We start from the raw sequence: 27,406 nt of genomic DNA on the forward strand, positions 1-27,406 counted from the left end.
TCAGCCTTCCTGCTCCTCTGATGCTGCTTGGCCTGCTGTGTTCATCCAGCTCTACACCTTGTTGTCTCTGCTTTATGGAAGCTTCCTTACTATTTGCCAACTCTTTCACTATTGTTTACAAACCACAACTCTATCGTCTACAGTTAATATTTTGGTATATTTGCAAAATACTTTTCAGAATTTGCCTCTGACTAACCTCTTCAAACATTCAGATAATGTTCTAGGTAAAGTTGGTAATACTTTTGGTATTAAATGAAGATTATACAAAGAAAGGTAACCACACCTCAAGTCATTTGGATTGTGATACCTTACTGTGCTCTCACTTGCTTGGGCAAGTTTCTACTTGCGTCAATGTGGTTATAATTGGTTTGAAAGTTATGTAAACGAACCAGAATTAGGTGATATTAAACACTGTCAGGTCCATTGTAAATCTTTCTCCTCTCTCCTTAAAAATATACCCTGTAGTTTTGAGCTCCCCTATCCTAAGGAAAAGGGCTTTTTACTATTAACCTTATCTGTGCCCCTCATGATTTTATAAACCTCTATAAGGTCACCCTTCAACTTCCTACGCTCCAGTGACAAAAGTCCCAGCCTATCCAGCCTCACATTATAACTCTCACTCTCCAGTTCCGGCAAATCCTTGTAAATCTTTTGAACCCTCTCCAACTTAAGAACATCCTATAGCTGGGTGACCAGAACTGTACACAGTACTCCAAAAATGGCCTCAGTAACGCCCTGTACAACCACAAAATGAGAGCCCAACTCTCACTCAGTGGTCTGAGCAAGGAAGGTAAGCGTGCAAAATGCCTCCTTAACTACCCTGTCTATTTGTGAACGCAACTTTCAAAGAAGCATCAGTCTAGGAGGGTCCTTTCATTATTTTTCACAAGGTTCAGAGAGCAAACTAGTGCACTTCACTTCTGGTTAACCTTATTTCAGCAACCAATCTTTATGAAGCCTGTACTGGATGCTGTTGCTTTCATGTCTACCCTGATCCCCTTGTAGAAACAGCAAATGTTGAAAGTACACAGTTTCATTTTAAATGTAAGTTTCAAACTTAAAAATTGAAAGATTTTGGGATCTGGAGGAGAGAAAAAGAATATGCAAGTTACTGACTTGAATGATCTGCAGATTGACAGGTGCTTGATGAACAGAGCACTGACCTGATTTTAAGGTAATTAAATGACATTAAAAGAAGATATGGCTAGCTAAGGAAAAAATAAAAAGATATTGGACAATCCTACATGAACTAAAAGGCAAGAGTATAGGGCTGTTGGAAGAAACAAATAGAGGAAGAAAACTTACTAAAATCTGTAGGTACAAAAATCTGTTTTAAACACAGTGCTGAAGACATCTGCATGTTCCCAAAAAAGATGAAAGTAAGAGGAAACAGATCAATGCCTTTAAGTATGAACTCTCTCTGCACCACGCCCCAATCTAATTTTGGCTAGAGCTGCTACTTTCACCCACCTCTCGATTGCAAATACTGTTGTTCAGAAATGAACATGTAGCTGGGATGAGTTTGCTGAAATCATATTTTCAGAACAACAGGCTGAAGTATTGCTAGAGAAAGGTAAATAAGTTTCCTACAATTGCATTATGCAAGATCAGAATCTTCTACTGACATGGAGGAAAATAGCAAAGCAATCATTCCGTCGTCTTTTCCCTCCACGGATGCTGATAAGCTTGGGTTTTGTAACCAGTTGCAGTAGTTTGTTTACTTGAATTTGTTCTTGTAATGCTGCACATAATGACAGTCTAGCAGGTTTTGAGTGCACTTGTTGCAGTAGGAAATTCAAGATGACGGAAAGGAATAACTGTAAAAATGTGTACATATTCTTGTGGTCAGCAACAAACAATTTTGCTGTAGTTAATTTGTAAGTTCAGGATTATGCTGATTGTGCTGTATCTCTACTGTATGGAGAGGCAAGACTCAACTGCATTGCAACTTATAGAATGGTGTCGACGTTGGGTATCCCCACTGTTGAGCTTGACCAGGGAGAAATTTCTTTTAACCCTTGATGCTGTGTACCTACAGGTGGTACTATCATTGGACATTTGTTTGCTACTATATTAAATATAGTACCTAGCTGTGGACACTAGCCAAGAACAAGATCTGGTCCTAAATGGGTCCAGCAAGACAATTCTAGTCACCTCGAGAGGTTACTTTTATAGATACAACAATCAGTGGTTCTTTCAACGGTTTCTTGATTTTCTTTAAAGTGAAAAACCTCCTATACCAAATCAGAGATAGTGAGAACTGCCGATGCTGGAGACAGATAAGTGTGGAGCTGGAGGAACACAGGCTAGGCAGTATCAGAGGAGCAGGAAAGTTGACTTTTGGGTCCCGAAACATCAACTTTCCTGCTCTTAAGCTGCCTATCCTGTGTTCGTCCAGCTCCACACCGTGTTATCCTATATCGAATGTTGTTCACTCACTTATTGAAATAGTGACATTGTGCTAATCTGGACATGAAGCCCACGCTATTGGAACTGAAGAATGTCTAGCTTCTGAGATGTGCCGTGACTTTTGTCGTTTTGACAGTTCTTTGAAAGAGGTAGAAATTCCAGAAATGGTGTTCCAACTACTCCATATTTTTTGAGTGGAGGAGAAACTGCTGGTAAACTATTGAATAGCAAAGTTTAACTTTTGCCAATAATGACATCCTGGGATTTCAGTCCTGTTTGGATTTGCTGATACCTGATCAGTCCAGTTACATGTCACTTCTTAATTTCTAAAACATTTGCATTGTGTCGTCAATTTCTAATGAACGTGTGAGAGCTTGTTTATCTTTATGATCTGGATAAGGTAATCAGTCCTATGATTTCATTTGAAGGTCATACTTTTAATTGCACGGCTTAACTGTCAGTGTTTGCCACTTGTGACCTGATATGAAGGAAAGGTTGTTTAGGCATATAGTCAAAAGTTGACTGAATCTATTAAATTTTGATGTTCATTCACGTGAAATTTATTTTGTACTTGCATAAGTAGTTTGGGCTACAAAGTTTGAATGTCACTTCTGAAATTAACTTTTTGGATCTCATCATCAAATATTGTAATTGAGGCTATGAAAGCTAATTCTAAATTGTACATCTCAAATCTACCATAGTTCACAATGGTTCCACATTAGTTGGTTTTGTGGCATTGGGATTTTGATCACGTCACATTTCTAGGTAAATATATCAGTTAACAGTCATTGAAGGCTGAGGACCTCTTGTTTGTTTAAGGAGGGCATTTGACCCATTGAGTTTATCCCAACTTTCTGTATAACAATCCAGTTAGACCCATTTCTAGCTCCGTCCCTGTAAATGCAAGTTTGTCTATCCAGGTTCCTTTTTATTTGAGTAAAATTTTAAATTTTATTTGAATGAAATGTGTCCCTTGTAGGTGTTAATCCATAATTTTCTGCTGGAGAAACTTCAGACTTGTTTTGTCTTAGAATAAAAATATCCACTTAATTTGTTTGTTTCTAAAGGAGAATATTTAATTTCTTTTCTGTGCATGTTTAGGCATAGGAAGAGTTCCTTCAACGTCTATGGGAAACCTAACAAATCATGGTACTGACGAATTGCCTCTTCCTCTTGGTTGGTCAGCGGATTGGACTATTCGAGGAAGAAAATACTATATAGACCATAATACTAACACAACTCATTGGAGCCATCCGCTTGAAAGAGAAGGCTTGCCACCTGGATGGGAGCGAGTGGAATCACCTGAATTTGGTGTTTATTATGTAGATCACATCAACAAGCGAGCCCAGTATAGGCACCCTTGTGCTCCCAGGTGCAGTAAAGAATTTTTATTTATCCCAAAATTTGCTTTGAAAGTAAATATGTGTAAGCAAATGCTGTATGTAAGTGTGCAAAAATTGCTTTATCACCTATCTGTTTTCATTTTAATTTGGAATTAGTCAGTAATTGCCACAAAATAATAATGTAAAAGTTCATGTTTAAAATATGATCAGAATATTTTGAAGTAAACTTTGATTAGATTGTAAATCATGTTGACCACTATTCTACAGTAAAGTAAGGATTGGATATGGATTGATCCCTCTATTATCTTCATCTCAGAAAACATGGTTTCAACATCATGTTTGTGTTTCACTATAGTATTTGGCTTAGCATTTTTTTATGTGAATAACCTTACTTTGTGTGTGCCAGCATCTTATATCCATTATCCAGTTGGCATAATTTCATGGTTTTAACTTTGAGTACCCATCTTGAATTTGTATCAAACACCAATAGCAGACTGTTCACTGCATTCCTGGAGGAATTTTCACTTGGATGTCAAAAGCACCCCTTGCATAGTAACTGTGTTTATCATGTTTTAATTTTGTCTGTGTAAATTTCTTGACATTGTAAGAGGAAGTATTATTATAGCATAGAACACAGTACTATAGCATATGAAACATAGAAACTTTTTGTTAGCACCAGCTCTCCAAATGAGCATTTCACCTAGTACCATTTTCCATTCTTCTCCCAGTAACCTTGCACGTTATTTAAATAGCAGTCTATTTCCTTTTGAATCCCTTGACTTAACCTGTCTACTATGCGCTCGGGACAGCATATTCCAGACCTTAATTACCTACTGCATGAACAAGTTTTACAAGTATATTGCTTTTGCTTTTGTCATTATTTTAAATCTTTGCCCTCTTATTCTCAATCCCTTTGAATGGGAGCAGTTTCTCCCTGTCTGCTTTGTCTAGGCATTTCATGATTTTGAATACGTCTCAGATCTCCTCTCGGCCTTCTCTTCTCCAAGGAAAATGGTTCTAACTGCTCCAATCTATCTTCATAATAAAGATCCTCGTCTTTGGAGCCATTTTTGTAAATCTGTATCTCTCCCCCGTACTTTCACATCCTTTCTAAAGAGTAACACCTAGAATTGTGTGCAGTGCTGCTTCTGAGGTTGAGGCAAGGTTGAACAAGGTTGAGGTTGAGCCGACTACAAGTTACAAGGTCACTATATCTTCTTTGCTCTTGGACTGTATCCTGTTAATAAAGTCCATGCTTTATTAGCCACTCTGTTGACATGACTTACCACTTCTTAATGACTTGTCCACATGGATAGCCAGGTCCCTTTTAGGATTGAAATTTTATGTATTTTCTTAATTCATTGGGATGTGGGTATCTCACTGACTAGGCCAGCATTGCCCAACCCTAATTGTTAAGAGTCAAATTGCTGTAGGTCTGGAGTTAGTTTGTTAAAGGACATTAGTGAAGCAGATGGCTTTTTACAACAGTCAGCAGTCATTGTATGATACACCATTAAGTCAGATTTTACGCAATTCAAATTTTGTCATCTGCCATGGTGAGATTCAAAGGCATGTTCCCAGATTATTAGCCTAGGATTCTGGATTACTAGTCCAGTGACTATTACCATGCCATTGCTTCCTCCTTATTGTCTCCATGTACCAAAATAAATCACCTCATTTCTCTGGGAATTACTGTTACTGGGTATATTCTGTATTCTATAAAAGAAAATGGTTTTACATCTTCTGAAAATTGTCAATATATTTGAAAATCTATTTTGTTCTGTCACTCTTACAGTGATACCTAAAATTCTGTTCTGCACTCCTCAATATCTTATGTAAGCGTTCCATTAAATGTGCAAATAGTTGAATCACTTCCAATAACACATCTTTCCTGTTAACCATTCCCCTAAAATTCCTCAAGGCAAACCCAGCGCTCATTTGATTTTGTTTGAGGTCTTATTTTGTCCAACAGATTTTAGCCTCTCGTCTAGCTGCTAAAAGAATTATTTTTTGAGTTAGACTGTAGTTAGTGTTATGACTTTGTGCTAAGAAGCAATTGATGGAAGTAAGTATACTTCATGCTTTCTCTCCATCCCCACAATAGGGCTGCAAGCAACATTGCCTGGCATTTGTGTGGCATGAATGACCATGTCCAATAAGAAACCATCTAATCATCAGTCTGACATTGTGGTGTTACCATAACTGAATCCTCCTCCTCCTCCTCCTCCTCCTCCTCCACCCCTATCAACTACTTGGGGTTATCATTGGCTGAAATGCAACTGGACTTGCCACATAAACATGGTGGCTGCAAGAACAAGTCAGAGGTTAGGAATACCGTGGTGAGTAACTCACCACCTGACTCTCAAAACCTGCCTATCATCTACAAGGCGCAAGATAGGAGTGTGATGAAATACTCCCACTTGCTTAAATGGGTGCAGCTCCAATAACCCTCAAGAAGCTTGACACCATCCAGGACAAAGCCGCCTGCTTGATTCGCACCACATCCATGAACATCCACTTCCTCCCTCCACCAGTGCTCAGTTGCAGCAGTGGGTCCTATTTGCAAGATGCACTGTAGAAATTTATCTTAAACAGCATTTTTCACACCCACATCCACGTCCATTTGGAAGAACAAGAGCAGCAGATACATGGGAACACCACCTGCAAGTTCCTCCAAGCTGCTCACCATCCTGACTTGGGAATATATCACTGTTCCTTCAATATTGCTTGGTCAAAATCCTGTGGACTGCAGAAGGCAGCTCACTGCCTCTTTCTCAAGGGCAATTAAGGACATGCAATAAATGCTGACCAACCAGTGATGCCCATGTCCCATTAGTGAATAAAACAAAATAACAGGCACTTGGCTAAAGCAACATTGTTGGTTTGCCACCTTGGGATTAGATCTTATCTACAAAGATAATTGAAGAGCTGGTGTGTAATTTTTAATAAAGCCAAATATTGTATTTTGGAATCCAAGTAGAATCATTTTAATCCATGTCCAACAGCACCAAGTCTTTTAAATTCACATGGTTGAACATCTTTTTCATAAGAACATAAAATTTTCTGTAACTAAAAATACATCTTGCCTTAGCTGAAAATGTGGATAAAACAAGAATTGTTGCATATGTTTGTTATTTGATGTTTAATCTTTTTTGCAGTGTTCCACGGTATGACCAGCCTCCACCTCTTGTTCCTCCTGTTACGTACCAACCACGACAAACTGAGCGAAATCAGCTGGTTCCTGCAAATCCATACCACACTGCAGAAATTCCAGATTGGCTGAAGGTCTATGCCAGAGCTCCAGTAAAGTAAGCACTTGTCAAAAGTCATGAAGTAAAAATAACACTTAAATGTAATTCCTACGGTAATGTCTCTCATTTTAGTTTTACTTTGAAGCATTTGAATAAAATAAATGAAGGTATCTTTGTTCTAAGCAATCTGACAGTTTTTTTTTTACAATAGCCTGAATTGAAGACCGGATGATGCATCCTTGAATTAGTATGTTGCTTGGTGTTCTCCTTTGATTTTGCATATGCCGCAGCTCATAAGGCACACAAGCTGAAGGAAGGTCTCTGTCTCTACTCCTCAGTAACAGCTAAGCAGTGTTGCTTCTTGTTTAGCTTTTCGAAGGCATCGATTGCAGGAGGAAAATTTAATTCTTAGCACTAATTTAATGCTAATTTTTTGAATGTATGTTTCTTTAGTCGAGATTGGGTATACTATGTTATCAATATGCAATGAAATCACAGTTTAGTGGCAGATCATATGGAATAGAATTGCTTCTGTTTCAAGCTTTTTTGTGCCTGGTTTCAGTTGCCCACCATAATGGATATCACTGGATAAGAGGCAGTTTGTGCAGATGAAATTTGTGATAAACCACTTGAACCAGGAACACGTAGTTTGAGTTTGTTAACTTTACTATTGTACCCTTAAAGTATATTCTAGCAAGTTTATTGTTAGTCAATTGCATTAAAAACAATCTGCTCTTTTTGGAGGGGGATTCTTCATTATTGGACTGATAATGCTGTAGTGTCACATAAAGACCACAGACTACCAGATACTCTTTGTTGAAAGTCCCGTATTCCCTTGTTCTTCCCTTTTTCATCGATATGTTATTTTCTGCAGTCTTTTACAAGATTGCCCTTTTTGATACACAGCTGCTAGCTTAGAGCAAAGGAAAATTGCTAACATGTTGTTCAACCATTTACAAAAAATGGAGAGGAGGCAGTGAGAACTCCCCGTGCATGAATTTTGTTATATTTGCATTGCTATAGTTGGAAGTTAGAAACTCAAATGACTGAGCGGATTCCAGAAAATACCCATGGTGTAAGATGGTACAAGACCCCCGATGTGGTGTATCAAGCTACATATAAGGAAAGTCGCAGCAAGAGTGGCATAGACCATACAATGTAGGAGCAGAATTGGACTATTTGGCTCAAGTCTGTTATGCCACAGCTGACAGGCTTCATAAATTCTCATTTTATGAAATTTTTCAAGTCTTAATTTAAAATTGTAAAGCAGAGCTTCTGTGTGTAGCTTATAACAATCGTAAAATTCTGTACAATTCAACAGACTGGAAAGGAAGACTCACGAATATCTGGCTAAGGATCAGATTGTGTTTCTCCTTAATGCTGCAGTGCAATAGATTGCTGGGTGCTGTCACATAAATGCACCCTAAGAAACAATTGGCATTTTCAAGGATTGAGAGAAATAATGAATTGTGGGTGGGAGAAGGGAATTTCAACTAGGTTCCCAGCACTTCTATATAGCAGATATCTTCCTGATGCAAAGTGCATTTGGGGTGCCACCACTGATCTGTCAAGCCTTTATAAACAATAGAGGAGGAATTTCTGTTCTGTGCCTTAACGATGAATTTGACTCGAACTTGGTGTGAGCCTGAGGGTGAGCAGGATGGAGGAGAGTTTTCACTAGCTAGCTAAATGGTATTCTGACTTTCCTGTACTACTTTGATAACTCAACAGATTAAATCTGTTGTAAACATGCTCAATTCCTTCAGTGTTGGAGATAAGTTTGTATTGGGAATATGATAAACAGAATTTTATTTTGGAATGTAGGAAAATCATTTAGAATCTTCAATTGGTTTAAAGGATTTTCTGTAGGTTGCATATAACTAGTGAATTATTGCACAGTGACTTTCTTTCATCATTATGGATACACCCCCACCCAACTATATTTGAATAACATTTAATTGCAGATGTATAAGTTAACTTGAAGGATGTGCTCTTTTCAACATGTAGTTGACATTCCTGGTTGCTTTTGTCATCATTGCAGATACGATCACATTCTGAAGTGGGAGCTCTTTCAACTAGCAGACTTGGACACTTACCAAGGATTACTGAAACTGCTGTTCATGAAGGAATTGGAAAGGATTGTGAAGTCATACGAGGCTTATAGACAAGCACTTTTGACAGAACTAGAAAATCGCAAGCAAAGACAACAGTGGTATGCACAGCATCATAGCAAGAATTTTCCAGCAAATTTCTGACAGCTTAAGTATTTGAGCACTAGAAATTGTTTTACTTCATAAAACAATTGTTTCTAAAGCAAACTATCATGTTTGCTGAATTTCTACTGAAGAAAACCTTCAGTTTGAAGGAACTTGCCTCGAAATTTCAACATTATGACCAATGAGTCAGAACGTGCTGCAGTTTATTACTGTACATGTTGGCTGATCTTTTATCAAGTTCTCCTGGGCAATATGTGCCTTAATGTAAAGTACAAATATTGATCCAGAAGCAACAATTTTGCAACAGACATCAAAGTCTGTTTGTAAAGCTTTAAGCATGGATTGTTAGCTTTGTTTCACAAAATAAGCTAAAGCATCCAACACTAACTCGGTAGGGAAAACACTAATGTGTCTGTGTTTACATACAAAGCCAAACTCAATGGTTTTCTTGTGAACATTATTTTCAATGTTTGATATTGCAATGGCATTTTATATGCCAACTTAGTCATAGTCATGACAAAAGCATAATCAATTTGGCATTCCAACTGTGCTCCATTTGTTTTTTTTATTATTACTTTGGCACCACATATTGCATTAATTGAAGACACCTTCAGTTGAGTGCAATGAGACTTCTTGGGCTTGTTTTGCAAGCAGTTTATTTAAACTGACCAGTCACCAAGTTAATTCAGAATTATCTGTTAAATAAATCAGGGATACAATATTTTGACTCTTATCTATAAACTGAAGCATTTTATACAAACTATAATGTTTTGTACAATAAGCTGATTAGCAGGAGTGTATTTTCATAGATGCCATGCTTTAACTAGATTGAAATTTTACATCGTGGTTCCAGCAATTCAGTAGTAGACAGATTGCTATTTATTTTTATTTAGTGCAATAATATGTATAAACTTAAATTTCAATAAACTTTTTATAAGTTTTTTTTTTGTTTTCCTCATTCATTCTCTGGAATCAGTTAGCAATTGCTATCTATTTTGTGATGATGATCACGTTACCAATAATAGTGACTTAAATGCATACCTACAGGAAGTATATTTTTTAAAAATGTTTCGATTTGTTTTTCCTTTAGTTTATATACAAATCTCATAGCCCTTTTAACAGATCAGACAGTGGCAGAGTGGTAATATCACTGGACTAGCAATCAAGGTGCCAGGCTAATACTCTAGGGCGCTGGGTTTGAATCCCATTGTAGTACCTAGTGGAATTTGAGTCCAATTAATAAATCTTTAGGAGGGAAATCTGCCATTTGTGCCATTGTACATGTGACTGAAGACAAAGAAATGTTATTGACTTTTGAATACCTTCCGAAATGCCCTAGCAAGCCACTTGATTTTACCAAAACTGCTAGGGAGAAGTCTTAAGAGTAAAACCAGACAGCAATGAACCACCCCAGCTCTATGCTGCAATGTCCTCCTTACCAAACAACAGGGGCTCATGCCAAAATTGGGAGAGCTAGTCCACCAATGATTTGTCACATTCTCAGAATTAAACCTTAACAGACATCCCCACACACAGCATCACTGTCCATGTGTATCTCCTGTCTCATTGATGTGTTCTCAATATTGACTCTGCATCTCATGAACTTTAATGTCTAATGTTGGCAAGAAAACATAATTACAGTCTCCCCCCACTCCACCTTGCCTGCATTCATCTCATGAATCTGAATTCCTTCATGTTAAATGCCACTTGGACGGAGCACTGAGGATGACAAGGCAACAAAATATACTCTGGGTAGGGGGCCTCAACATCCATGACTAAGAGTCATTCAATGGTGCCATTACTGACTTTAATGCTCTTTGGTACTTAGTTCCACTCTAGCAGCAGTCTGTGCTGCGTAGAGGTAACTAATGAGTGAAAAACCTACTTGAACTCCTCAAATCTACCTTTCACAGATCATTTGGCTCATAACCCTCTTAAACCCTTCCCATTCATGTGCCCATCTAAATGCCTTTATAATGTTGTAATTGTGGCCTCCACCACCACCTCTGGCAGCTTGTTCCATACCCACACCACCCTCTGCATGAAAAAATTGCTCCTCAGGTCCCTTTTAAATCTTTCCCCTCTCACCTTAAACTTATGCCCTCTAGTTCTGCACTTCCCCCACCCTAGGAAAAAGACCTTGGTTATTAACCCTATCCATGTTCCTGATGATTTGATAAACCTCAGTAAGGTCACGCCTCAGCCTCCAGGGAAAAAATCCCCAGCCTATTCAGCCTCTCCATATAGTTCAAAACCTCCGATCCCTGAAACATCCCTGCAATATCCTTGTAAATATTTTCTGACCCCTTTCAAGTTTAACAACGTCTTTCCTATAGCAGGGAGACCAAAATTGAACGCAGTATTCTAACAGTGGTCTTGGCAATGTCCTGTATGGCTAGAACGTGATGTCCCAACTTCTATACTCAATGCATTGACCAATGAAGGCAAGCGTGCCAAATGCCGCCTTAGTGACGCTGTCTACCTGCGACTCCTTTTTCAAGGAACTGTGCATCTGCACCCCTTGGTCTCTTTGTTAGGCTACAGTCCCCAGGGACTTACCTTTAACTGCATAAGTCGTGCCCTGCTTTGCCTTACCAAAATTCAACACCTCACATTTATCTAAATTAAACTCCATTTGCCACTCCTTGGCCCATTTGTCCATCTGATCAAGGTCCTGTTATACTCTGAGATAACCTCCTTCGCTGTCTACTACGTCATCAATGTTATAGGCGTTGGGCCACGATCTCATTCATGATTTCTGTCTTGATCATGTTCTCACTCCCTTTCACCAATGCCCTTGGTACTCCCTGTGGTTGTCGGTACTTTTTTCAACAGTGGTACGCTTTTGTTTCCATGGGTCTCGAAGAACCTGAATTGCAGTCTCAACTCCTCCATGTTTGTCTCAAGGCCTTCATTCTACCCTTCTGACAGAACCTGTATATAATAACACCAACACCAGTAAGTTTTCTATTAGGCGGTAGGCCTGCTTTCATCCTTCTGCCAGATGGAGATGTAAAATCATCTTTCAATTCCATTTTCAGTAAATTATCTTCTTGGTCCTTTCTATATTGCATTCCTTCCCTTTCCGAACCCTTTTTTTGCTCTCTGAAGCAGTTGCAAGTAAAAGTTCAGGTACTGAATGGAGTCTTCATTGTTTCTAACAATAAGCTTTCCAGGTCTCTTTATTGACCCCATAGTTAAAATAATCCGAAAGATCAACTCCAGGTTTTCTAAGGTTTGTCTTCAAACAAATCTGAATCTGCCTCAACTACTGCAATTCCATTGATGTTCCCTGGGACAAAAAAAAACTCAATGCCTCTGGAATGCAGCTTTGCTGCAGAAGAGCCACAAGGTTGTTCACTCTTCAGATTCAAGTTCGTTGGAGTCTGATGTTGCCAATGGTGACCTTGTCGTCATCATCATCAGTCACTGTCATCCTTACCACCCCATTTTATGAAGCACCCTCAGTCATTTCCAAGTTGCTGACTTTGAATTCTTGTGGTGGCTCCTGCAGCTATAGATTTCACAAAGTTTTAATATTTTTGGCTGGTCAGGGCTTTGAATCTCTGATGTAACTCCACTCTTTAGAAAAGGAGGGAGAGAGAAAATGGGGAATTATAGGCTGGTTAGCCTGACATCAGTGGTGGAGAAAAGTGCTGCAGTCAATCATTAAGGATGTAATAAATGAGCATTTGGAAAGTGGTGACAGAATTGGTCCTAGTCAGCATGGATTCACTAAAAGGAAATCATGCTTGACAAATCTGGAATTTTTTGAGGATGTGACCAGTAGAGTAGACAATGGTGAATCAGCAGATGTCGTGTATCTGGACTTCCAAAAGGCTTTCAACAAGGTTCCACACGAGATTAGTAAGGAAAATTAAAGCTCACAGTATCGGTGGTAATGCATTGACAAGGATAGAGAATTGCTTGGCAGACAGGAAGCAGAGAGTTGGAATAAACAGAGTGGCAGGCAGTGACGAGTGGGGTGACGCAGGGTTCAGTGCTTGGACCTCAGCCGTTCACAATATACATTAACGTTTCGCATGAAGAAATTGAATACCATATCTCCAAATTTGCATACGACAAAGCTGGGCGGCAGTGTGTGCTGTGAGGAGGATGCTAAGAGGCTGCAGGGTGAATTTGACAGACTGACTGAAATGGGCAAATACTTGGCAAATGCAATATAATGTGGATAAACGTGAGGTTATCCATTTTGGTCACAAAAACAGGAAGGCAGATTATTATCTGAACGGTGGTTGTTCAGGAAAAGGTGAGGTGCAATGAGACCTTGGTGTCATGGTGGAACAGTCACTGAAGGTTGACATGCAGGTGCAGCAGGCAGTGAGGAAACCTAATGGTGAATTGAGTACTGAAGTAAGGATATCTTGCTGTAGTTATACAGGGCCTTGGTGAGGCCACACCTTGAGTATTGTGTGCAGTTTTGGTCTCCTAGTCTGAGGAAGGACATTCTTGTTATTGAGGGCATCCAGCGAAGGTTCACCAGACTGATCCCTGGGATGGCAGGACTGATACATGAGAAAAGACTGCTTCGGCTGGGCTTGTACTGGAATTTAGAAGAATGGGTGGGAAGGATCTCACACAAACATAAAATCCTGATGGGACTGGACAGGCTAGATGCGGGAAGAATGTTCCCAATGTTGGGGAAGTCCAGAACTAGGGATCACAGTCTAAGAATAAGGTGTAAGCCATTCAGGACTGAGATGAGGAAGAATTTCTTCACTGAGAGTTGTGAGCCTGTAGAATTCTCTCCCACAGGAAGCTGTTGGAACCAGTTCATTAGATATATTCAAGAGGGATATGGATATGGACGTGGCCCTTGCGGCTAAAGGGATCAAGGGTTATGAGGAGAGGGTGGGAATGGGATACTGAGATTGCATGATCTGTTATGATCATATTGAACGGTGGTGCAGGTTTGAAGGGCCGAATGGCTTACTCCTGCACCTATTTTCTACGTTTCTAGTGCATAGCACCATGTCTATCCTTTTTAAATATTTTGTAGGTGTCAATGAGATCACCTTCCATTCTTCAAAACTTCAGAGAATACACGCCCAGTGTGCTCAGTCTATGTGCAGGGTAGTCATGTCATGTCAGGAACTAGTCTGTTGAATCTTTGTTGCACTCCCTCTATGACAATAATATCCTGAGATAAAGAGACCAATGTTATACACTAATCCAAGTGTCATTCATCCAAATCTCACAAAATTGAATGCATGATGCATGTTACTGATCTGTGGTTAAGAACAGTTGGGTTTGCTTAAACAATGATGCAGAGCTGAATGAAGTTCACAGCATCTCCAATATTTGAAAATGGTTACAAGAGTTCAAGCTTTAGGCAGCCTCCTCCAGCATATGTCGTGAACCCATTCACCCTCCAATTTCTCCAATACAATTTCTCAATCAACTATGTAAAGTGTTTCATTTTAAATGCAGCGGCATTATCTGTATTACTTTTGTTTATCTATTCCTGGCATTCACCTGAAAATTTGATAGCAATTTACAATTCTCCATAGCAATAATTCAAAATGGGAAGTGACTACAGCCAGTGTACAACCAACAGTTTACAACTCTTTTCAAGTTTGTAGCATGCATGCAGCCTTTAACTTTCACAGTGGATAGTATGTTGATGGTGGCCTTGCATTACAATATAATAAGGGATGGTAAACTGATTTCAAAGAATAACACTGAAACTAATAGCAATTTAACAAAACATTTTGGAGTAATCTACATATAGCAAAAACTATGTTTATAGCTTTTTACTTTCAGGAAGACTGAAAATTTTTTTGCTATTGTTTTAATTTCAAGGCACACTAGAGTAACTGCAGATTGAGCAATCAAGCTCTAAAAGCCCAGGCGGTGCTGCCCTAATTATGTTTCATTTATTTTCTAGTTTGTGATTTTCAATACATGAACATTTAGAAAGAATTGCTTTTAGTGACCTGTTCAGGGATTAAACCTAAATCAATTTATCACGATCTATTAACTGAGATAATAAATTTATTTTGAAGGTGGGTAATCTTTATCATGCTTTATTCCAGAGAACTGTTGAGGCTGGCTCCGTGAATATACTGAAGGATGACTTAGATTTTTTTGTGTATATAAGACAATCAAAAGTTTTGAATATGGGCAGGCTGAGATGTGGGGTTAAACCACAATCATTCAGCCAGTATCTTTACCATCTAGCATTGTTCATGTGTTCATAGACGCTAGGGCAAGAGAGCTTGTATTAGTACCTGTATAGGCTTGATTTTAGAAACAGAACCTACACTACAGATGGACCTCCTTCATGGAAAGTTTATTGCTTCAGCCAAAGTTCTGTGGGCTAAAATTCTAAGTATTATTTGGTTTATTCAATGAGAATGAGCAAAATCTGAGTTGAGATGTCCTTTAGCTGATATTTTGCTTCATCCATGGCTAAAAGCTCAAAATCCTGGTGGTGTAATTGGACTCGGTGCAGTCAACATTAATTGATTTGCTTATTCAAGGTAGTTAATAGAGTACAGGATTTTGTATCAATAGAAAAATTCTTTCTATACATTACCATGGACTGAATGGCCTTTTCCTTATTATGTTCTTCTGAATACTTATTCAGCAGGTATCGATTATTTTTGATTACATCTTCCTGGTAGGTAAGGTAGTGGACGTTTTGCTTGTTAAAGCATTATAATTGTGCCTGATCCTATTCTAGTGCATTTTCAAACAGGTTAAAGGCATAGCATTTAGAAGTAGGCAATATGGCAGCCAATTGTAACATGCCGAGTAATGGCACTTTTGAGATGAGGTAATTCTTAAACTCTGGTGAGCTCAGAGACAGAAATACCTTTTAAGTTATCAGAGTAATGTACCTATTTCCTCCTACTCGGCTAACTACAGGTCCACTTTTAAAAGAATCTATTGTTCCTCAACCCACATCCTAAAAGCAGGATGTTTAATATTTGGAAGCAACTAGTTTTATTTATTTTCAAAGATAACTAGTTTTTCGTTTGTTTGGCATCAAAAAATGAATAGTCTGCTATTTTGCGGGATTACAAAGCTTGTACCACAATATGAATGCTTTAATTACTGTTGCTCAATAACTTTTTACCTCTGGACCTTGGTTTGAATCCAGCCAAGATTCACTTCATATGGCAATTGCGTCTTTGGTAGCTTTAGGGTCTCCAATTGAAAGTGTGTCAGAAAATCTCAGTCCAGTTTTCAATCAGCAAAATCCTTGGAACAAAATATTAAATAAGTGCATTACCTGTTACGAAGACTCGCATTTTGTGAACTACTTTTATTTTATGTAGGGCAGGACATGACATAAATAGATTAGTGTAAAATTGTTTTTGATCATATAAATTAGGTAATCCACATTTGAGAGGCTGAAAATACTGTTCAGTGAGGGAGAGAATAGATAGAGTAGCTTTTCAATGTTTTATGACCATGCACATAGCTGAGCATACAAATTCAAAATGTAACATTCATTATTTTAAAATCATTTGGCATACCAGTTATGATCACTATATCACTAAGTATTTATTTATCAAATGATTTACAGTTACAATAAGGCAAGAATAAATTGCAGTGTTTGCACTGTCATGACAATATTTGCTAGAATTTAACTACATTTCAGCTTGCACATTTCAAACTGAAATTTATAAAAGTGCAAAGAATGAGACCACACTAATATCAACAAGTAACACTGGGGCCAACTAAGTTTGGTAGAATTACAGATAACACTCTAAATACAGTCTGTTGTCAGGAGAGATGGGAATATTTTTATATTTACTTAAACAGATAAAATCAAATTAGTGCAATTGTCATCTTTTGAAATTTGTAGCGTAAACATTTAGAGATGTGGTAATCTTTGATCCAGAAGGCTTTGAAGTTTTATGGCACATTTGCAATATTTGCAACCCTGTGAATGTGATGAGGCCACTTAGACTGTGACATTGTCTAAGAAAACCAAATATTTGCAGCATGTTATCATTAATGACAAAATTAATTAATTTATTAGGCAGACAGTTCATATGTGCTTTATAATGCTCCCAAAATATAAAATAACATTAATATAGAGTTATAACTATTTCAATCCTGATTCTATTTCTAAACATACCTAAAGGAATTGGCATGTGTTAACGAGAGACAGTTTTGGTACCATAAAATTAACTTAGTTTTTATCAGTGCTACTACTTTATACTGAAAGCCCTTGTGCGACAATTTTAAAATTAGTATTATATGTAGTGAATTATTTGCATCTAGTGTACTGAATTGAGGCAAAGCTTCCTTTTTAAACTTATAAATACGAGTTTAAGCATTTTGAAATTAGTTTTGTGTATTTTGAAAATGGAATGTTCCATAACATGCTTTCGGCATCTCTGCTTTTGTTAACTTGCTTTTTATAATTAAGAACATTTAAATTAATTGGATTCCACACATGTACCTCCAATTATGTGAACCTTTCATACCAAACTGCTGCTATTAGTAATCATTGTAGTAACTATGACCACTGTGTTACTACAGCAATTTTTAATCATTTTTGAAAAAGTTGAATTGACAAAAGAGGAAAAATTTGTTGTGAGTAAAGGTAACAGTGAATGAATAAAGTGAACTAGAAAAGGTAATACAATGAAACATTAGCCGGAATAGGCATTTGACAGTTAATATTACAATGACAATCAATATAATGATTGTCAGTTGGGCCTCAGTATGATGTACTTGCATGTACTGGACGCTACATGTATTACTATACTGGACCCTTTTAACTACAGACAGAAAGAGCATATGCACAGACTGCAACAATTTCAATTAACAAAACAGGCAACAGTCAATCTTGCATTCATTCTACATGACAATGCCATGTCCAATCTAAGGCAACCTGCCTGGTTTAAATTTAAGCAAAGCTTGACAGTTAACTGTCAGTTATCATCTAACTGGTGCATTCTCCATGGCAATCTTCTATCATTCAGAGTCCACTTGTCATTAATCAGCACTCTTATCTCATACAGCATACAATATTGTTCCCTGGGCTCCTTTAGCACAGTGACAGTGTCCCTACCTCTGAGCCAGGAGATCTGGATTAAAATCCACAGGTGTGTAAAAGCATCTCTGAACAGGTTAATTAGAAAAAATATTTACAATGATGTTGTCCTTTTTATTGATAGTCTTAGCAGTCTGGAGTCTGAGATGAAATGCTTCGACAAATTGTTCTTTCCAGCAATAAACAGAACATGACAAGAAATAATATACAAAAATGAATAGATAGAAACCTAATAAGGGAGGCAAAGATAGAAATGTTAAAAATATCAAACAAGTTATTTCTAGTATTAGACTTGCATGAATAATATCATTTAGACTAACTGATCTCATGCTTCCAAAATAACTACCCTAACATCTTACCTTTACTTGCATTATTGACCCCCTGATAAAGCAATCAATGTCTTAGTTTACCATCTCATAAATAGAATGGAAAAAAAAGCTCTTAATTATGGACAGTTGATTTCATACTGAAAGTAATTTTTCATTAGTTCTTTGGTAGTACAGAAATTGAGTATTGCTGAAAAATAACTTTTTTGAAGCTTTCATCTTGTACTATTCAGGGTAATTTGCAAGAAATACAAATATAAAAGGCAAAACAACATTGTCACTGTGTAAATGAGAGTCCTGATTGATTAACAAGTGGATTTGGCAGTGGTATTGCCATGGCAAATGCACAGTTAGATGATGATTGACAGTTAACTGCTAAGCATTTTTTTTTTTAAACGTTTTAAACCACAATGGGTTGACTATGATTAATCAAAGCATTGCTGTAAGAAATGAACCAGAGATCAGTTGTCGCCTGTTTAATACATTATCTCTCCGAAAAATAGGGGGGTGTAACAAAATATGCACCTTCCTCTATGTGCAAATGTGCCACACTACAAACCTGACTGACAATCCTACACTGATTGACGGCATCACTCTTGGCACAATCAATGTTACTTACCAAATGTTTTCCAATTAGAGAATCACATTTAATGTTCAACACAGTTGAGTTTTCACAAATGTGCAGGGCTTTTTTATTATTTGTACTTGGGTAAAGGGCCTTATGAGCTTTATCTGATGAAATATTTAACTTTCATATTTCCTATTGGTAAAGATCTGCTTGCCTTAATGATTGGCCAATATCAATGAAGTCTACAAAGATTTTTGGTAGCACTCAACAGACCAGAAAGTAACAGCTTTACCTGGAGATTGTTCTTCAATTTTGATTTCCTGTATACCTGGACAAGTATACTTGTATTACCACAAGTTAAAATTGCTTTTGGTGGAGTGAAGGGTAAAATTTATATGAATTTCAGAAACTTCTTTTTTATGGACTGTTTTTCCCCATTTCATAAATTCCTTTACTTTTTGACATCTGACTGATTATTTGAATTATTTTCCATGATAAGAAACAACCCGCTGTGTGGAAATTCATGGTTACATTTGTGCAGAGGAACTGTTATTTACAGAATGAAAACAGAAACAGAATAGAATTCAGCAGCTAATTAATTTAGATATTGTATGTGATGTATTTGTGCTCTTTTACTAAAAGTAATGGTAACATATCAATCTGGTCTTGCTGGCTGCTATTTTTGGTCTTAAACTAAAGTAAATGTTGCATTTAAAGTCGACTTAAATATTTTATCAGGACACAATGATTTGTTAAGATGAGCTGACATAAAGTAATAAAACAAATTTATTTTTCTTGTGTGGAAACATTTTGCTGTAGCCATGAGCAAAAATGTTTTTTTAAACATATACTATATTGCAATCTTAAGACAATAAAGAAATTGAGTTCCAAAACAGGTTTTAACATTCAATAAATAGTAAATGTTTTAAGTGTGCAGTGCTTACACTGAAAATTAAAGTTCTTACGGAAGACAAATGTTCCATTGAAAAAAAACAAAATACCAGGTACCAGAAGTACTTTAAAGTGATGAAAAATCATTAAGTGTACATTCTTGATGGAAGAACATTTGACTCATACCAACAGTTAACAAAATCATGCAAACTAGCACATTTTCACAATACAATTTGCAACATAACTATAAGTGAAACCAGCACAGTGTTCAGTGTTGGTACATGATTTCATTCAGTTACAAGCTATCATATCATTGGCTTTCCATTTATATAGCACTTCTTGGATTAGTGGCATGGGAATGCACAATAATAATGGAAGATTTCCCTTGGGAATGTGCAGCAGAGGAATCCAGTCAAATCATTTTTTCTTCTTGGTGTCTGCGTTGCTTTCTGGTTGTGCTGCAGGGAAGGTGTGGTGATAAATGTGTCTGTGGCTTGTAGCTGCATCATATAGCTTGAAAAGAGCCTATTTGGACACAAAAACAACATACATTATGCTCACAGAAACCAGCAGAACCAAATACAGGTAGTTCAGTCATGACTGCTTGCAGAACCAGTAAATCACTGTTTATAAACATTATAACTAAACCAGACTTAAAATCATGATTCAACTCTCATTTTGATTTAAACAGATATTCAATAGCTGCTCAACTTGAGTTTTACAGCTGACTGAATGATTATGACATTTTCATTTGCAAACAATAAAACCTTTACTCAAAGCAGAATAGATCAGATTGGCCACATTTCCCTAAATAATTTCAGTAGAGGGGTTGGGTATATAATTTTATACTTTGTTGCAATACAAAAAATTAGCTTTGACAATTGTACTTTGATGTAGAGATGTTCATTTCTGCAATTAAGGTCACTGAACATCTGAAATCTTCTTACAAGACAGCATAGATAGATAAGGTGCATTATTGCTTTAAGATTGTAGATTTTGTAGTTTTTGTTTTTTTTTAATTCATTGGACATGGATGTTGGTGGCTAGGCCAGCATTTAATGCACATCCCTTTAAGAGTCAGCCACATTGCAGTGGGTCTGGAGTCACATAAAAGCTAGACCAAGTAAGGACATCAGTTTCCTTCCCTGAAAGGCATTAATGAACCAGATAGGTTTTTCCCCTAAAAGGTTTCACAGTCATCATTAGGCTCTTAATTCCAGATTTGTAATTGATTTCAAAAGCCACCATCTACCATGGCAGTATTTGGTCTTCGGTCCACAGAACATTACAAAAGTCTCTGGATTAACAGTCTAGTGATAACGCTACTAGGCCGTTGTCTTGTCTAATACAATAACATGTACATGGTGCTCTGGAGCTATGACTCTCTCTAGAGTGCGTTTCCCGTTCTTCCTTGTGTGGCTAGGGAGTACAGGGCAGGTGCTTCTGATAATAAATAAAAGGTGAGAATAACGTAAAGTGCTATGTTTTAAAAGTTTTACATTCCATGCCTTTGTTGAATCTATTATACTAATTAACAGGGCATTTAGATAGACATAACCTTCCAAAAATTAGTTTCCGACTTAGCATTACCCGGTCAGGAAAAAAAATCCAAATGAGAACTTGTGTAATTTTATACCGGTACCAGCTGATACATAACTATGACGAAGTTGACTAGTTTCTCTTTTGAAGAATCATTAGAGAGGGTGTAAAATGATGCTGGCTTGATCGTCATGCTTATCCTGAATTCATAGCTTCAGCACCCACTACTGGCCAAAAATGGTCTACACAGTCATGGCACGAAGTACCAATTTCACCCTAGCTGAAATGCAGCAAGTGTTTAGGTACATGATTTACCCATTATTGATAGTCAAAATATTTCACTAAATATTCCATTTTGAATAGATTTGATAAAACTGAACAGCTAAACCCAAAATGCAGTGAATCTATGCAATTGCAAAATATGAGAAAAATTACATTAAAATGGCAGAAGTACCCTATTTAAATTCTTCCTCTTGTTTGTGGAATTTCTCTTGTAATTGAGGTTAAGTCAAGTGGATTATTGTTGCTCAGGTGTTTGCCAGAAGGCAGGTCCTCAGCAACTATTTGCCAACAACAGCAAAGTGCTTTGATTTCCTATCAAGGGTAGGACACCGACACATTACCCACAGCTTCTTCAGTGTAATGGGGATCAAACCTTGAGATGTTGGCATAAATCTCTGAAATTCGAATGAACATTATAAGATGAACAATTACAGTGTCTGCAAGATGTTCAATAATTTAACTGGTTCCTCAGTTTATCACTTCAGTTTTTTTCTAATTAGTTTCAAAATGTATTCTAAAGGTCTAATTTCACAATTTATCAGTTTGAAATTCCCCTGCTTTATCTATGAAGTATAACATTATATAATCCTATGGAACACATTTCCAAATGTGCCAATGATAACTGTTGTCCACTATGTCTTTGGGTATTCAGAGTAAGAAAACTTCTACACTGCAATCTCTCAAATCTGAACTTTGCTGGGTCTGTCAACCTGTCTCTGTAAACTGATTCAATAAACAGAGCTGTTTTAAACCTGCAATCTACGGTCATAACTCTTACAAAATTACTTCTCTGTCACTTGATCAAAATCCTGGAACTCCCTTCCTAACAGTATTGTGTCCGTACCTACCCACAATGGACTGCAGCGCGTTGAGAAGGCAGTTCACCACCACCTTCTCAATTAGGAATGGGCAGTAAGATCCATATCCTATGAATTAATAAAAAACTTCTTACTTTAAATTATTTTGTTCAGGATCAGTTTCTCTAATGTAGTCCTATACGACATGTAGCTAATGTACAACAGGGATTATAAACGTAGCTAACTAAAATATCTCCAGTACCATGTAAACTGACTGACTGCAAAGTAGATGATTTTCTGCTTTTGAGTACGATGGTTTTTCTCTCTTTAATAATAAGCGTACATTGTTTGAACACAGGATTATCAAAGCTCAACATTTAAGTTTTGGAATGTACTGCCTGATATTGAACACCAATTCAAACAGTAAACTTCAAAAGGACATTGGACAAATACTTGGGAAAAAAAAAGGAAAAAAGAAATGCAAGGTATGGAAAGAATGGGGTGTGACACGAATTGGAATGGCCTTTGATAGAATTGGTGCAGATTTGATGAGGTAAATGACCTCCTTCAATGCTGCTCTGGTTTTAAAGAAAGATGGGTGTAAAAATAGTCAATATGTTTCTATGCATTTTAGATAATGCAATATTGTGTGCAAGTTTGAATCCATGATTTTCAAATTTTGTCCTGACTGTCTGAGAGATGGGCCAAGAGGATAGGAAAATGGCGAATCAAAGATTGAGTCTTTACAGCCAGACTCACATTTCAGGGGCAGTTTCAGATTTGGAAGGTTGTCTCATATTGTCATATTGCAATTATGATATATTGAAACTGGGAAAGAAATACATTAAAGGTGAAATCTTGAAAAATACATGCATAATGTACTTGGTCTAATGTCTAAATGTATTACCATTTGAAATGCAATGGTAGTTTATAAAATGAATCAAACATTACTTACAATATATGAAAGATATACACACACACACACATATATATAAAAAGGGTAGACAAGTAAAACCTTTTCCCCTTGATAGACGGTAGGGGTGTAGATTTATGGCAAAGGGGCAGAAGGTTTAGAGGAGATGTGAGGAAAAACTTATTCACCCAGAATAAGTAGGAATGGTGGGAAAAATGGTGGGAAAAATGGTGGGAATCTGGAACTCACTGCCTGTAACGGTGGTAGAGGCCAAAACCCTCATATTATTTACGAAGTATTTAAACGTGCACTTGCAATGCCAAGGCTATAGGGCAAGGATTGGAACATGGAATTAGAATAGGTTGGTGTTATTTTTGACTGGTGCATACTCGATGGGCCAAAGGGCCTTTTTCTGTAGGCCTTTATGACTCTAATGACTAATTTGAATTATATTCTGCAAATTTGTTTATTAAAGAGAATGTGTGCTTGAACGGACTGGCATATGAAGCTTCTAGGTCCTCCCACCCACAAGGAGCACAGTAAGGTGTCAAATATTGCAGAAAATTCAGAAGAAGTTTGTTTTTATGGAAATGTGTCAAACTTTAAACCTCCTTAAGTAAAAATGCTTATCTGCCAGTAGGCACCAGGAAAATGACTTTAATAAAGAGAATCCAAAAATGCAGGCAAAAGATTGATCACAATGAAATTTGTTTGATTTTAAGGTGCAGCCTAGCAAGATAGTACATAAATGAAGACTTACCTCATTAGTACTTCCCTATGGAATTGCAGAAAGGAGAGAGAAAGTATTGAAAGGAGAAAGCTAATCCAAGTACCATTTTTTTGTGAAACAACAAGCAAAAGTACAAACATTCTTAATTCAACAGACACTTTACTTACTTCAATTATTTTTAATGCATGGGTTTAAATGAACAAATAAGATTTTGTAAAGCATATTTTTCTATTTTTCCTTTTTGCATTCTGCCTTTATAAAGATCCCCACTGCTCCAATTTTTCTATATATAGCATTTTGTTATCTCTTATCAATTCTATATGGTCATTCTTCTGCTGAATGTTCTCTTGCTTGGTTCATCTACATTTTACAGGCTTTTTAGGCCTAAACTTGAGTTTTAGTTAAATATTACATCTGACTTATCTTGTGTTCCATTACTAATTTCACCTTAGTGGTGGCCTACTTTGGTCCTTCGTTTTGCATCTCTAACTATAAAATAAACATGCCCACTCCCTCCCTTCTTTCTGTGTTCTCTCTTTCAGACAAGGAAATTACACAATCTGGGCCTCACAATTGGCTATTTCTTCTATTCATGTCACAATATTATCCTGTTGCACCAGATCTAGTTATTTAATAAGAAATGGGTTTAGTCAGCTTTTCCTTCTCCTAAGACTGAATGATCTTCATCTAGTGACCAAAATGACATGGTAAAAGTTTCCAAAAGACTGCAGCTAAGATTGGATTCAGATTTGAAATTTACTCCATTCACATGGGTAGGAATCTAACACCACAACCACTAACATAAATGCACTCTTTTAATGGTATGGTTAATCAGTTAAAATAAATAAAGTTAGAAAAAATTGTTATTTGTTATACATGAATAAGTTATGTTAACAAGATCAAGGTTTAGATTTCAACATATATTTCAATTAGTTGTCTTATTATTGTTAAATATAAAAATATAACCAATAAATTGTTGTTGACCCGAAATATTTTTGCTATATCAATCCCTTTTGAGTCCCTCTTGCAAACAGGCAAGAATTTTGATAAGTCAATCTCATTTTGATGACATTACATCAGGAAAGACTCTGAGTTCATTCTGACAATGTGTCCAAGCAGACAAGAGACAGGCAGCTGACCCAATCTGGGACAAGGTGGCAAATCAATTATGTGAATGAATGTGGCAACAGTGCTTTAAACTGCAGTTTAGAATATTTTTTGCTAACCTATACTCTAACCAGTTGCATTTACTAATATTCAAATCTCAAAACCAAGATTCCAAATTTCTTAAAAATTATAATTCAAATCTAAAATGAATATTACAGATTAAATAAAAACACCTCCATTTTACAGCTGTTGGAAAGTAATTCGGTGTCATCTAAACTGCAAAAGACTATTATCTCAGAAATATAGAAAAAGAATCAGCGATTCACTTACCTGGTCCCATAAGGCGCCTGCTACTTGGTCGATGACCGCTCCAAGTTCTCTGTATTCTCCAGAGTATCTAATATATGCCCAAGTGCACAGGGTGATCAGAGCCAGCCCCATTATCATGTTGCACAGACTGGCTATAATGTCCACTCCAATAAATCCTGTCACGCCAGCTATGACATACATAATAAATATTACCACAAATAGAGTGGCTGGTGTACGGGCAGCATGGAAGATGTTTTTACTATCGTTGTGTTTTATGTAGTTTATGTACAACTCATCAATTTCATTTTCCAATTGTTGCAAATAGCGGCGACTGAACTCCTCTCCTCCCATCTTCTTAACTCCACGGAATAATTTGACAGCTTCTTCTCGGAGTCCCAAGTGTTTGCTCTGGAGGTCATTTGGTGCAAGGAACGGTTTGTCTCCTCCACAGATCTACAGGGCAAATTTGGTTAAATAAGAATAAAAATGTGCCCTAGAATAAATCATAAAACCAGTGCTGTAGTAAGTTTGCAAGCATTTCAATAACGTTATCATCAGAGATATTGCAGTAGGCTTCTACTTTGTCCCAGCACTTGACAGGAAGAGTACACACCATGAGTTACTCTTGTGGGGCTCAGGATGGTTGGCATTTTCATTTACACAGTGTGAGACACTTGCATTGCACGTCTGTATCCTGGTGAGGCCTAGCACAGTAGAAGGCAAAATTGCAGGCCAGGGAAACTCTGAGATTGCGACCTTCTGATTTCTACTGGTTACTTATAAAGGAAGCCTACTTTTACATAATTAGCTGACAGGTGGGAATGGTCACCTCAGTTAAAAGGTTCTGTTGGGCCTGTACCTCCCACCCCTTCCTGGAAATTCCAGGGCAACATAAAAAAGGCTGGAGATTGGGTTGCAAATTCTTCAGAATTGTCTTAAATTATCAGAAATTAAGGATTAATGTTCTAAACCTCATTGGTGCAAGGAAGCCAGAAAAAAATTGAGGGAGGATTAAATATGGCGGAGCGTTTTAATATGGATCAGCACATGGGATTGGATATGAGTGCATAGGAGGGGTAAATTAGGGAAAATTTCTGTGTATTTGGCACCAATCTACTGACCTCAAGGTTTAAGAAGGGAAGACAATACAAACACAGCTGACCAAATGTCAGAAAGCGAGTTTGCAGCATCCGATTTTTGGGTCCACTGGGTGCAGCTGAACTTGTCAATCATTGGAAAAACCTCGCAACTGAAGCAAGGCAGATAGCTTCAGGAGGAAGCTAAGTTTCTTGACAAATCTGCTTGTCATTCAGGAGTATTAGGCCAGTTGGGCTCATAGCCTTTGCTATATGTAAAGCATTTCGTCATTCTTCACATTGTGAGGAGTGAATTGATATGGATGAAGAGTGCTTTTTGCGATGGTGGGACCTCAGGAGAAGAGATGGTCCATTGACTCGTCCCTGCTAGTTGAAACAATTATGATTTTTTTAAGCCTTTTTGCTTACAAACATATAACTGGATTCCTTCATTATTCAGCTGCTTTGTCAATGACATTCCCTTCATCAAAAGGCCAGGAATGGGATGTTCGCTAGTGATTGCATTGTCTTCAATTCAGTTTTAACTCATCAAATAGTGAGGCAGTCTGTGCTCACATGCAATTCTCAGACTTGGTTGATTAGTATCAAAAC

At 37.3% G+C, this 27,406-nt stretch overlaps 2 protein-coding genes across 2 annotated transcripts in view; one reads left to right on the forward strand and one right to left on the reverse strand.

Annotated features, from left to right (window-relative positions):
- The window catches only part of sav1 (salvador family WW domain containing protein 1), a 22,102-nt gene extending 11,941 nt beyond the window's left edge, over positions 1–10,161 (forward strand). The window contains exons 3-5 of the mRNA XM_020514547.2: positions 3,511–3,781; positions 6,911–7,060; positions 9,045–10,161. Of these exons, the coding sequence (XP_020370136.1) occupies positions 3,511–3,781; positions 6,911–7,060; positions 9,045–9,258 (635 nt within the window). The 3' untranslated portion in view covers positions 9,259–10,161. The remainder of the gene's footprint in view (positions 1–3,510; positions 3,782–6,910; positions 7,061–9,044) is intronic.
- A 6,572-nt stretch (positions 10,162–16,733) lies between these two features.
- Positions 16,734–27,406, reverse strand: part of LOC125483715 (atlastin-1-like) — a 15,149-nt gene continuing 4,476 nt past the window's right edge. Inside the window, exons 2-3 of the mRNA XM_048600110.1 lie at positions 25,740–26,171; positions 16,734–20,566 (exon numbers count right to left, since the gene is read on the reverse strand). Coding sequence (XP_048456067.1) covers positions 20,459–20,566; positions 25,740–26,171 — 540 coding nt within the window. The 3' untranslated portion in view covers positions 16,734–20,458. The remainder of the gene's footprint in view (positions 20,567–25,739; positions 26,172–27,406) is intronic.

The sequence above is a fragment of the Rhincodon typus genome, chromosome 8, assembly GCF_021869965.1.
Source record: "Rhincodon typus isolate 14 chromosome 8, sRhiTyp1.1, whole genome shotgun sequence".
Lineage (NCBI taxonomy): Eukaryota > Metazoa > Chordata > Chondrichthyes > Orectolobiformes > Rhincodontidae > Rhincodon > Rhincodon typus.